The sequence below is a fragment of the Dipodomys ordii genome, unplaced genomic scaffold (assembly GCF_000151885.1).
Source record: "Dipodomys ordii isolate 6190 unplaced genomic scaffold, Dord_2.0 Scaffold61, whole genome shotgun sequence".
Taxonomy (NCBI): Eukaryota; Metazoa; Chordata; class Mammalia; order Rodentia; family Heteromyidae; genus Dipodomys; species Dipodomys ordii.
The window spans coordinates 6953699-6966810 of NW_012267277.1; the positions used below are offsets into that span (position 1 = coordinate 6953699).

General features: G+C 42.6%; 1 protein-coding gene across 1 annotated transcript in view; it reads left to right on the forward strand.

Moving 5' to 3' along the window:
• Positions 1-240: 240 nt before the first annotated feature.
• Ppap2b (phosphatidic acid phosphatase type 2B) overlaps positions 241-13112 on the forward strand; it is a 76378-nt gene continuing 63506 nt past the window's right edge. The window contains exon 1 of the mRNA XM_013022288.1: positions 241-970. Coding sequence (XP_012877742.1) covers positions 832-970 — 139 coding nt within the window. The 5' untranslated portion in view covers positions 241-831. The remainder of the gene's footprint in view (positions 971-13112) is intronic.

The following is a 13112-nucleotide window of genomic DNA, read 5'->3' on the forward strand; positions in this document are numbered from 1 at the left end:
TTTTTTCTAGTAGGGGGTGGAGGGGAAAATGTGGCCTTAATTATCCTACGTTTTAGGCAGCTTAAGGGAAGGGCTGTGCTTTCGGAATGGCTTCGGAGCCAAGTAAGAAGGTCCCTCCTACCCACCCTCCCCTCCCGCTCCGCCACCCCCAGCCCCCAACCCCACCCCGCCTCTTTTTAAAGGAGCTCGTGAAATAAAAGTGCAGAAAACAAACCCAGCGCTCGCAGCCGCAGCCGCAGCCACAGCAGCTGAGGCAGAAGGAGGAGGAGCAGGAGGAGGAGCAGGAGGAGGTAGATTTGTAGGACCGGCGCAGCAAAGTTGCCCGGGCGCTGCAGACTCTCTCGCCGGGCGGTGCGCAGCTCCATTCATTAAGTAGCCGGGCGCGGGGGAGAAGGGTGTCCGGGCGCCTGCGCTGCTGCCCACTGGCTCCGGCGCGCACGCGGACACACGCGGGGGTCCCCCGCAGCGCGTCCCGGGCGGCGCAAAACTCTGCAGAAAGTTCCTGCTGGGCGGCAGCTTGGGGCTCGTATCCCCCCTCCTCACCCCCCCTTCAACCACCGCCTGGACTTTTCCAACGATTTTGGGGGGTTGAGAGAGGAGAGGGAAAGCGTAGGGGCCCAACGGGGAAAAGCGAAGAACACCAGCGCCCGCGATCGGAAACAGGCAACCGGGCTGCACCCGAGCCCCGCCACCCCGCCACCCCGCCACGGTCCCGGGCCGCGGCGGCCGGGCGCGACTCGGGCGCGTGAGTGCTGCGCGTGTGCGTGTGTGGCGATCGCGGTCTCGGGGCGTTCTTCGCGGGGCCCGGAGGCTCGCGCCGCAGCCAGCGCCATGCAGAACTACAAGTACGACAAGGCGATCGTCCCCGAGAGCAAGAACGGCGGCAGCCCCGCGCTCAACAACAACCCCAGGAAGAGCGGCAGCAAGCGCGTGCTGCTCATCTGCCTCGACCTCTTCTGCCTCTTCATGGGTGAGCCTCGGCCCCCTGGTCCCCCCGGCCTCTTGGCCTCCGGTCGCTCCCCAACTTTGTCCCGGCCCGGAGTCCCTGCGGCGGGGCTCGCGCTACGCTGTCAACTCGGGTTCCTCCTTCCCCCCCAACCCCGGCCCCGAAATCTTCCTTCCCCGCTGCTCTGGACACGGGGTCCCCGCCCCCCTTCTCCTCGGACCCCCAACTTCCCCCTTAGCTTCCCCGCCCCTACGGCGAGTGTGTGTTTGGACGCGTTCGCGGGCAGCTGGAAATCAGCTTCCACGCCGAGATCCCTGGCACAACCCCGCGCAAGGGGTGGGTTCCATCTTTGAGGACCCCCTCCTCCTTCCTTACACACACACACACACACACACGCACACACACACCCGATCTGGAAGCAGAGTGTAACCTGGCCGTCCTGCTGCGTTTGCAGGTCCACTGGGTGATGGTGGGGATCTCGTCCCGGAGCCCAGCTGCCTTGGCCCGGCGGCTGCACGTAAACATCCAGCCCTTCCGCCACGGCAGCCCGGCCCGGGCCAGGCCGGACTCCCAAGCTGGCTTTTCTGTACTTGCTGCTCTCGGATCCTGTCCCTCACTCCCCCATCTTCCCTCACCCCCTCCCCCGCAACACACACACACACACACACACACATACACACACCTAACTTTGGGACAGTGTTCTTCCCGGCTGGAGTGCTGGGTACCACCGAGTCAGCAAGCACTTCTTAGGCGCCTACTGTGTGCCAGGGTGGGAGGTGGCTTCCTGGGCGTCCGGATTTGACTAGCCCTCTCGCCAAGCCTGTGCAGGATGAGGATGAGGAGCCCCAGTGTGTGTGTGTGTGTGTGTGTGTGTGTGTGTGTGTGTGTGTGTGTGTGTGTGTGTGTGTGTGTGTTAACCTGAGGACACTGAAGAAAAGCTGCGATTGTGCCTGATGACCACAATTGAATTGCACTCCTCCAAAAAGTTCTTGCCAGAGCCCACTTCTGTCCAGCAAAGTAGTGGGAAGCCTGGAAAGGCAGTGGGAGTTGGAGTGGGAGGGTGAGGATTTATTGAATTCGGGGAGGGCCAGGGGAAACTATAGACGCCAATCTACAGGACTTCAAAGCTGAAGTCCTGTGGAAGTCGCGTATTATTATTATTATTTTTTAAAGCGGAGCATGCTGTCATGGAAAGCACACAAACTTGTCACCAGAACACAGGACACTCTGCCACTTGGTGGGTGTGCCGCAGGGGTGTCTCTGTGGCCTCAGTGTCCTCCTCAGTTGAGTGAGTGGGTTCAAGTAGATGCTCTCCAAAGGCCCCTTCCTGCATTAAGAACTCGGATTTGGTCCAGGAGCTGTTCTGCCAACTCTGCTAACTGAAGAAACATCTGTGTTCCTAGTTCAGTGGCCTTAAAATAGAACTCCTGCTTGGAAAGACTTAAGTCCCCTTTGAAATGGATTTGTCCATGCAGATTGTGCAGGCCTTAGACTCAGGCTGGAGTTACACTTGCCTGGGTGGAAGACTCCTCCTTAAGCAATGTCCACAGTGATGCAGGGTGAACTGTCCTTCGCCTGACTGCCCACTGAAAAGTTTGAGAACCAGAGAAAGATGGGCTTCTTAAAGAGTCTAAGAATGGCACCCTTCAGACAAGGAGAGGCCACTGAAGGTGAAGTCCTGGAAGAGAAGAAAGAATGGATCCTATTCCCTCCTGTCTTTATATGAATTCAACTTTAGGATGCTATGTAAAAGAATTGTCACTGGGGGGCCTGCCTTCCTGGTGGTGACTTACTTATCAAGCACAGTAGGGTAAATTCGTGCTTGAGGTCTTGTAATGAAGCTGTTGAATTTTTTAAAGACCCCGCTTCCACTTCCTCAAGTCCTGGGGGAGACTACAAGAAAACATAAACAAGTGGAAGCTATTTGCTATGAACTTGCCTGAGCTCCCCAGTGCTTACTTAGGTGAATTGCTGGAGGGAGGGGTTAGAGCTCTTTCTAGGCTGCGAGTGTAGACTACCTCCTGCCGCCTACTCGATTCATGCCTGACAGCTTTGGTACAAATGCATTGTTCTCCCTTTTACTTACCCTTCTGATTTCAAAGATGGTGTGTTCCTTTTTTTTTTTAATAAGGTGTGAAAGAATTTTCAAAGGGACATAACCATCAGCTATAGTTAAGTCAAGGACATAGCAAACTCAGAGTATTCTGTTTTACATTCAAGGTGAAAGCCAGGTGTGTGTGTATATGTGTGTGTGTGGGGGGGGGGGAATTGTACCCAGGCTTTTCATTTGCTCCAACTATTCCCATGTGTCTCCAGATCTAACCTCCTAACCTGTTGATTGTGCTTGTTCATTGTTGGTCTTATATTTGAACCCATCATTTTGTTTTCCTCAAAAATCAGATACCAAGACCGTAAGAGGCCCATGACTACCTTGCATAAGGAGTATCTGTCTTGCCATTAATATTGCAACATCGAGGTCATTTTCAAAGTCACGTATGGACTGGTGTCTCCCTTAAGCACAAAACCACATTATGGTATCACTAATTATGTGCCTCCTAATAACTTTAATAGAGAAAACTATCTGTAAGATAAACAGATACCTTAGAATAATTATGCAACCGAAGTCCATTTGCTTTCCAAATGAAGAATTACTAACACAACATATGATTTTAATATTCTACACACTACAGTTCCCCCCAAAAATATTTCTACTTGGTTCCCTTTTTGCCTAAGATTGTTATCATCATTTAATTTTTATATAACTTATTGATCATAGGGTCTGGATTATAGACTACTAATACATTAAGAAGGAAGACAGTTTTCTGTTTATGTCCCCACAAAAATATATACCAAGCTTCATCTCCTAGATTCTGGAAAAAGTAAAAGCTGGTGTGCTATCTAGGTTTTATGTAGATGGAAACAGGCAAGTAGTGTAACTTGTTTCACATACTTGTGGCATGTTAAATTCTAGGAAAAACTAAAAATTAAAATTCCACCCTTGTTTGAAGGCCAAATGAATCTGACATCAGAGCACACCATTGGTTACTTAACCTCTAATTAAATAGCTATCTTTGTCAGTTGATTGCTTTTACATTAAAAATGATAAATCTTTGCATGGTAATTTTTTCAGTTTTTTTTCTTGTTTCGTGGTTAAATCAAATGTCCATACTCCTTATCCCTCTTGTTCTTTCTGTTTGTTCCGGTGTGGTATGTGTGGTTTTGTGAGAGAGACAGAGACAGTCCCAAGGCTGAAATAGAGAACCACTTGCTCTGTTAGCATTTTCAGAAAAAAATTAATTTATGTATTTTTCATTTTAACTCTATGAAGATATCTCCATCTGATAGGCCAGAAAACCAAGTCTCAAAGAATTGAAGAGTAGATCACATTAAAACAGTATGAAGTTTATTTCTAATTCTCAGTCTTGTGTAGTAGAGTCCTTTTTCTCATCTGAAGAATCTTGAAACTCACATCCTCCTCAGACAATTCTGAAGCTCAGTTAGCAGAACATTCTGCCTCTCCACAAGATTGGTGTGCAGAAAGTTTGGCCTGTCCACATTTCTCAGTTATCTAGTCATGCCAACGCAGGTAGATAAAGTAAATCAGACTCTTCTGACCAGTGATCACAGAATTTGGGTGGTTATCTGACACGCTGTTTAATTTTGTTGTTCTAGAATGTTTGGGGATATTTGTTTTTTGACTAGCAATCAAATAGATAAGATGGTGTGTTAGTACTGGTTGCATATATGAGATACATAGGAGTCACTGTGTACTAATGTTAACTATTTAATCATGAGCATGAGAGTAATATGATGATAGAGAAGAGAATGGGATACTAGGGAGTTAGAAGCTTCAGATTCCAGATTAAACAATGTCATGGTTTCATGGTTGTGGACAAGTTAGTGTTCTGTGAGTTTCTGTTTCTCCACCAGCAAAATGGCTAGTTGAGTAGGATTATATGCAAAATCTCAGGCAAGCAAAAAGCAGGTATAGAAGCAAAGCCAGGTATAGAAGAAGTATATATGTCTCTTAAGCATGGAGCTTGCTGAATTCTTCACTGTACATTGGCTCTGGGGACCATCTCAAAAAAGGAGGAGTCCAGAGGTATGAGTTCTAAATCTTGTGTTGATGTGTTAGGGCTATGTGATTTGGAAAAAATTCACTTGACCTTCCTGAGCTTTGACTTTTTTTCTTCATTGCCATTGAGAGGGACTCAATCGGCTCTGACCCCTAACTCTGACTTCTTTGTGAGTCTATGCTGATAGGTTTCATGATGTAGAGGCTCAGTCATTGCTTCTTTGAGACCATTTGTCATTAATCAAATTGTTATATGTTTGACCAAAGAATTAATGTTAATTAGCCTAAGTTGGTGTTAATTCTGGTGGGAAGGTAAGCATTGTTTTTATAAGAGTTAATCCAATATACTTAGGAACTGGCTAGATTTCCCTGGCCAGATGTGTCTTTTCACTCACTTCTGAAATTGGTAGTAATCTCATAAGCAAACATGTAAGCAAGCAAAACAGGTGACTCCCTACCCCCACTTTTTTTTGTCAGTTATTTCGTTCATTAAGTATATGTTTTAAATAACCCAATAAAACAGTTTTGGTCTTGATTAAGTAAAGTAACATTAAACCACAGAATATAGAAACAGATTTTCATTAATCAGTTAATAAACATGAAAGCAATGTGCATTTAATAGATAAGCTCTGCTGACTTTTCTGGAGTAGTAGAGAACCTTTATTTCTTCATTGTACAAATTACTAGATTTTTATTATTGTTATTATTATTCCTGTATCTTACAGTGATTGGAATAAATATGAAGGCAATTTGAATTTAATGGATATACTCTGCTGGCTTTTCCTTTTTTTTTTTTTTTGTCAGCCATGGGGCTTGATCTTTGGGCCTGGGTGTTGTCCCTCAGCTCAAGGCTAGCGCTCAGCCACTTGAATCAAAGCACCACTTCCGGTTTTTTGGTTGTTTATTGCAAATAAGAGTCTCTAAGACTTTCCTGCCCAGGCTGGTTTTGATCTCAGCCTCTTGAGTAGCTAGGATTACAGGTGTGAGCTACCAGGCCTCTTCTAGCTTTTCTAGGGTAGTGAAAAACCTCTTCCCACATTATATGAATTACTAGGTTGTTTATTGTTGTTGTTATTATTATTATCCCTCCCCAGCTTTTTTCTTCCTTAACAATTTTTTATCTGCAGATATATTTAAACTATTTAGCTATTTGCCTTTGTGAAAGACTGCTAAGGCCAGAGATGAAGGGCCTTTCTATGGGCCTTTCAACTTCTTGCCCTTTTAGATTCTTTCTTTACCCCTTCCTGTGCAGTTGTTTGGTCTGGCCATCCCAGTTGGTAACAGCATGATGCTAATGAATCATAATGAAGGACTCAACCCCAGGTAGCCATATATATGTTTATGGAGGAACCCCATCTTGTGGGTCAACTGAGGACGCATTATTTGAAGGAGTAATCACTAATTTGTAGAGGGAAGCATGTCTATTATGTCAGTATTTCATGAGCTGACTTGATAAGGAAACCATCTGGTATGAAGTGCAGATTTTCAGACTCACTCCCCGGAAATTCAGGTTGCATAGGCTTTGGACTAGGACCTAGGATTCTGTATTTTATAGAATCTTGGCTGATTCTTATCAGTTTAATTTTACAATCACTGTATTGTTTTAACAACTGATATCTTAAGGGCAATTGAATTATGTTGTGGGCTTTTTGTCCCTGCACTGAATGTTCTAGCACTTTCTTTATTGTTGTTTGTGGCCAGTGTAGTTGCCTTTTTTGAGTGATATTGAAATTTGTGCATAAGAGAAAGGTGAAATCAGTAAAGTATATTCCTAGGTAGAATCTTCCTTCAGTAGTTCTCAGTTAGGCTGGCAAAGTATGGTAGGAACAATCTGGGATTTGGATTTATTTATATCTGCGTTTGCCTGTTGATATAAAGTACACACTCCACAGGAACAATTTAGACAAAAATCATTCACCTTTCCAAGGTTCAGTCTCCTAAACACACTGAGAGCAACTCTGTGCTGCAAAACTGACATGAAAGACTGAATCCAAAGCACTTGCAAAAGTTCCAAAGAACTTTGTTATCACCAGGTAGTATTATTATTCATAATGATCATCTTTTCCATGCCTTTCTAGTTTCCTTGACCCCACACTTCTGTGAAATCTCTTCCCTTTGCTAGCCAGAGAGTTTCCTGAAATATATTAAAAGGTAAAAATCTTCGGAGAAGCCAAAGAAAAGCAGGCAGAGTGGACACAAATGTTTTCTGTTAGCTGGAGAAACAAGGACAGGTTCTGACCCCATGTGGAAAGGTCAGAGGGCAGGAGCCACAGTGCCCTTTGGTGGCTGTAATTCTCCTTTGAAAGGGAAATGGGCCATATTGTCTTAAGAGCAAGACTGGCCATATTGTCTTAAGAGGAAGACATATCTACCTTAGGAAGGGTAGGGAGAAGTTGGACAAATGGTCTGTTTTAGGGCCAGCTCTTACAAGTGTTTTGTGACAGCCAGGAGAAAGATCTGACTACCTAAAAGACAACAATATTTGGAAATGATCAACATGCTTCTTATGCAGGACATTTTACATGTTTGCTTCGAGAAGGTACTGTACTTCTTGTCCTGTTTATTTACTCAGGCCAGGCCAGTCAGATGCTATAGGCTCTAGGTATGTGTGTGTGTATGTGTGTGTGTGTGTGTGTGTGTGTGTGTGTGTCTGTGCCAGTATTAGGCCTTGAACTCAGGACCTGGGCCCTATTCCTGAGATTTTTTTTAGGCTGGTATTCTACCACTAAAGCCGTAGCTCTACTTCTAAGTTTTGGGTAGTTGACAGGAGATAATAATCTCATAGACTTCCTTGCCTGGGCTGGCTTTGAACAATGATCTTCAGAATCAGCCTCCTGAATAACTAAGATTACAGATGTGAGCCAGTAGTACCCAGCTAGGATGCCTTTTATAAAATGGGTACTAGAGTTCAATGAGGTTAAGTAACTTGTACAAAGGAACCTAGTTAGTACTTAGGCACCACCAGAGCTCATGAAGTTTACCTTGCTGTCCACTTTTCATTGCTATCAATATGAAATTTCACCCCTTTTCATTTCATTCAATTTCATTTCAGTTTTATTGGGTCCAAATATATATATTATATTAGTATGCTAATATATATTTATATATATACATATATATCCTATATGTAGATATTAATAAATATATAGAACATATACATAGATAAGGTACAGTATAGGATGCAGATAGCACTCTTCAGGATCATATTGGGCAGTGGAGTTGACTGAATTATACAGAAATAAGTGTGATGATTAAGCCTCTCTGTGAACATAATACAGAAAATACCACTGGGTTAATTCTTCATTGCTTGGATTTGGAGAATTTATACAATTTTCATTATCAAAAATATAAAGTTAATTTTTTCAGACAGGCGCTAGTGGCTCACACCTGGAATCCTAGTTACATAGGAGGCCGAGGTCTGTGGATAACAGTTCAAAGCCAACCCAGACAGAAAAGTTGGGAAGACTGTATGTCTAATTAACGAACAAAAAAAATCTAGACTGGAGATGTGCCTCAAGTTGTAGAGCATCAGCTGTCAGTGGAAAAGCTGAAAGGAGGAGGGCCCGAGTTCAATGCATCACACCCAGGGAAAAAAATTATATCAAAGTTTTTTGTTTGTTTACATTCCAGCTAGGAAAATAAGCTTTTTGTGAATGAGCAAAGGAAGGGAGAAAGTTTAAGAGGAAAAGAACAGGCTCTGCCATGAGGGATTAGAGTGTGCTCACCATTACCATTTGTGACGCAGGATGATAGATGCACAGTGACCGTGCGGACAGGCCTGGTAGAGTGCATGGCACAAGACACTCAACTAGTGGCCATTACTGTTATCTTCATCATCATCATCATGTTCTGACCAGTGAATGCCCTTGTTCACAGATGAGGACCCAATGTCCAGATTGGTTAGCACTTGTCCCTTGATAGTGACGGAGCAGTATCTAGAACCAAGGCCTTGCCTTTATGTCACTTGCTTTTCTGATGTTTGCTTGTGGGTTAGAAGTTTCCTATCATTGATGAGGTGCAGCTCCCTGGAGAACTGTCTTCTCTTTCTTTGTCAGAGGAAAGAGGAACAAGACAAGTTTTCATTTTAATCCACATCACAGGATGCTGGGTGAATGGGTGAGGCCAGTGATGCACAGAGCAAATCTGAAGGACAAGGCAGATTTTAAAATATTCCTTTTCTCCAAATAGACCCTTGTTCTAGAAAGTGTTTATGGCTCAAGATCTCTGATGACTCAACAGAAGAGAAAAAGAAAGAACCCGTGTCTTCAGATTTTACATTTTAAAAGCTTTTCAACCACTCCAGGTAGACATTATTCTCTTCAGCTGAGGACAAAACTGAGTCCAGGATGAAATCATTTTTGTTGTTGTTTAAATCAAGATTATGCACTATATGTCTGTGCAAGGGAAGGAAGATTCTAGAAGGTTCTTGTGACATTATTCTTTCCTCAGTTCCAAGTGAAATTATAAATCGTGATCTACATGAAAATCCCCAAGTTTAAACACAATCACAACCACCCACAACACAGGTTGGAAACCTTTGAAAAAGCTTGTTAATTTCTGTGATCTCTCAAAGTATATATTGCAGTCAGAGTTCTGGTGGTGTGTTCTTGAGGTTTGTCACAAATTAACCAAATTATATAGCTAGAGAGTTTTGCCGAGAAATGCAGATCAGCATAAGCACCTCATCATAATGAATAGTGTGCTTTGGTTCCTGTTTATGTATCCCTGAAGGGCATAATACATATGACTACATTGATACGACGGAAGCCATTCTTGTTGATGTTCTTTTTATATTGTATAGCTGGACCCCCAAATTAGTTTGCAGTATCAATCAGTATAATTTCTAGAGAGTCTGTTTTAATGAAGTCTGGGTTTGTACCTGTCTTTCAAGGGTAAGTCTTGTTTTCTGCAGATGTTCAGGCACACCTACTAATGTGCCAGGCCCCTGTCACCAGGGTTGCTTGTGAGGAATTGCTAGGCTGGTAGAACAGCCTATCAAGTCTGATTTGATACCTGAGCCTCATTGAGAGGCTTTGGCAGCACAGTGTAGGTGATCACTGGGTTTGAGGGTAGGGAACCTGGGAGCAGGGTGAGAACTAAATGTTGTATGCTGAGGACAGACATGGAGGAGAAGGACCATGGGAAAGATATGGCGGATACTTGCTGATCTCCTAGGTGGGAGCCTGGGAAGAATGGTGGAACCACCCCTTCACAAACATTGCAAATGTGTGATTTGCCATTTGTAGACTTAAGAAATACGTATGTATATACATGTATATGTGTAGTTGTATGATGCCTCAGTAGGCAGTATTCCTCTCTGCCCTCTAAAATTAAAAAAAATTTCTGAAATAGAAACCCTCTCAGTTTACAGAAAGTTTTTCTTGGGTTTAATGAACATTAAAAAACAACTACATAGAGATATAATTCACAAACATACACACAGTCCATCTGTTTAAGGTACAAAATGTACTGTAGTCATTCCCCCAACTAATTTTAGAATATTTTTATCACTGCAGAAAGGAAATGTAGTTCAATGATCACTCTTCATTCCCATCTACCTCACCCATCTCATAGCAACCACTGATTTTTTCTTTCTTTTTAGATTTGCTTATTCTGGACATTTTAGGAAAATGTTAACCTATAATGCATGATCTGTCTTTTCTGACTGGCATCTTATACCTAATGCTTGTGAAGTTTATTTATAGTATATGTTAGTATTTTATTCATTTTTATTGCAAAATAATATTCCATTGTATGGATATACCACATTCAGTTTATACCTTTTTCATATAATATGATCTTTGGCTCATTACTTGTTTTGCTATTAGGAATAGGACTAGTCCAGTTATAAACATTCATGATTTTAATTTCGTTGGGCATATATATTTTAGAGTGGAATTACTAAATCATCTGATGACTCTGTTTAACTTTTTCAGAAATTACCAAGCTATTTCCTATAGTAGTTTTACTATTTTAGAAATTATTAATTAAAATATGTAAGAACCAAAACCATAGAAGTGTCACCAAAGATCTTAAGAATTAACATATTCATGAAACCACACTAGTGTCCCTTGGTTTGTTTCTAGAAAAGTAACCAAGTTTTGAGTCAGTTAACCTGTTAAAAATGAGTTTGCAGAGACAATAAGCTGACTAAGACATAGAGTCTTGTGGTCAACTAAACCTGCTCACCCACAGAGTAACTTTCCCACAGAACCACAAAGCCATGGGTGACTTGAAGACTCTCATTTCAGCAAAATGAAAAACAGGACTTCAGTGAGCCTTAAAACTGTTCCAAGTGTAGATCTAAAGGTGGTGTCAATGGCCCACACCTGTAATACTACTTGGGAGGCTGAAATAGAGAGGATTGAAGTTCAAGGCCTGCCTGGGCAGAAAAGTTTGTAAGATCCTAGGCACTGATTGCGTGTTCCTGTCATCCCAGCATCATGAGAATTGTAAATAGGTGGATTGAGGTCCAGTCCTGTGCCTGGGCAGGAAGGGAGAGCCTACCTAAGAAAACATCAGTCCAAAAAAGGCCTGGAGATTTGGCGTAGCAGCAGAGGATCTGCATGGCACACATGAAGCCTTGACTGCAAACCCCAGTTCCAACAGAAAGCATTGCAAATACTCCAAATGTGTACTAAGGCCATGCAGTAGAAACACATCTATTCAGTTTCTGTTAAGTTTGAATATATTGGTATACACCTCATATAGTTTGCATACACCATTCTTTCTCCTGGATATTTACCATCCCAGAAATTAAAATCACTACATATCCTTTAAACTCATGTGCTACATACCAGGGGTTATTAAAAAGGAAAAGACATAAGCATGAATCTTTAGAAATTAGTTGGACTATCAAGCTAAAATGCTCTAAAAATCAATTTATAAGTGTGTGGAATATTGGACTACAGCTGTTAGCGGAAATTGAAGGAAAAGATACCATTATTATTAGTTGCTTTACAAGATAGCCCAGTCTTTCTAGTAGCAAAATGAGGTCAAGGTTAATAACTTCATTTTGCAGTGTAGAGAGTTAAGACTGAGATTTAGACTCAAGTCTGATCAAATGATGATAGTTATTTATATTTATTGATTTCTAGCTATGTGCCTCTCACTATTCATATATTCTCTCCTTCTCTGGTTTAATCCTCCAAGGAGTCTGTAAAGTGCTGATCACTGTTATCTCATTTGACAGAGAGAAGAGAGGTAAAAGTCACTTAAGTTTGGGCAGCAAGTAAGTTTGAGGGCTGGGGTCATAAGTTGGATTAGTGAGACATTATTATTGTTGTTGTTTTGTGCTGCTTCTGGGGCAGTGGACCTTCCTGAGTACTGTCCCTGAACATTTGTTACTCAAGGATGGTCCTTTACCAGTTTGAGCCATAGCTCTACTTTCAGCTTTTTTGATGGTCAATTGAAGATAAGAGTCTCACAGACTTTCCTGCCCGAGATAGCTTTGACCTGCATTCCTCAGACCTCAGCCTCATGATTAGATAGGATTACAGGTATGAGCCATAGGCACCTGGCTGGTGAGGCCATTCCTCACCTCTAGTCTGTCCTGCTTATGTTTCTTAACTGCTTTTGAAGCCCTGGCAGCATGGGAAGAGACAGTTGTTTAGACTGAGCTTTACTTCTGATCCTACTCTTGAGTTCTCTGAACTGGAAAGGGTCTGTTGGGGTATTCTAAAATATCTAATGTATACTAAACTTTGAGTAATGAATAGCTATCCAAGACCAACTCAGAATATCCATGTCAGCTAGACCAAAACTTTGGCATTCTAGATTTATGATTTGACTTATTGCAGTTCACTGAGGGTCTGAGTTTTGTTTATATTAATCAAGAAATACAATTGGCATTCTCTGCTTTGTTTTAAAAAGTGGACAAATGATCTAAAATATAGTTTACTTTGCAAGTAAAGATGTTTTCCAGAGGGCACAGTGGGGTACGAAGGTAATTAGAAGGATCTTCATTGGTGAAAAGGTTAAGACATCCTCTAATAGACATCCATCTCTAAATTCATAAGGAAGGAAGACCACTGGTCTTGGAATCCAATGAGAAGGCTTCCTAAGGAAGGAGAGCCTTGACTAGGCCTTTAG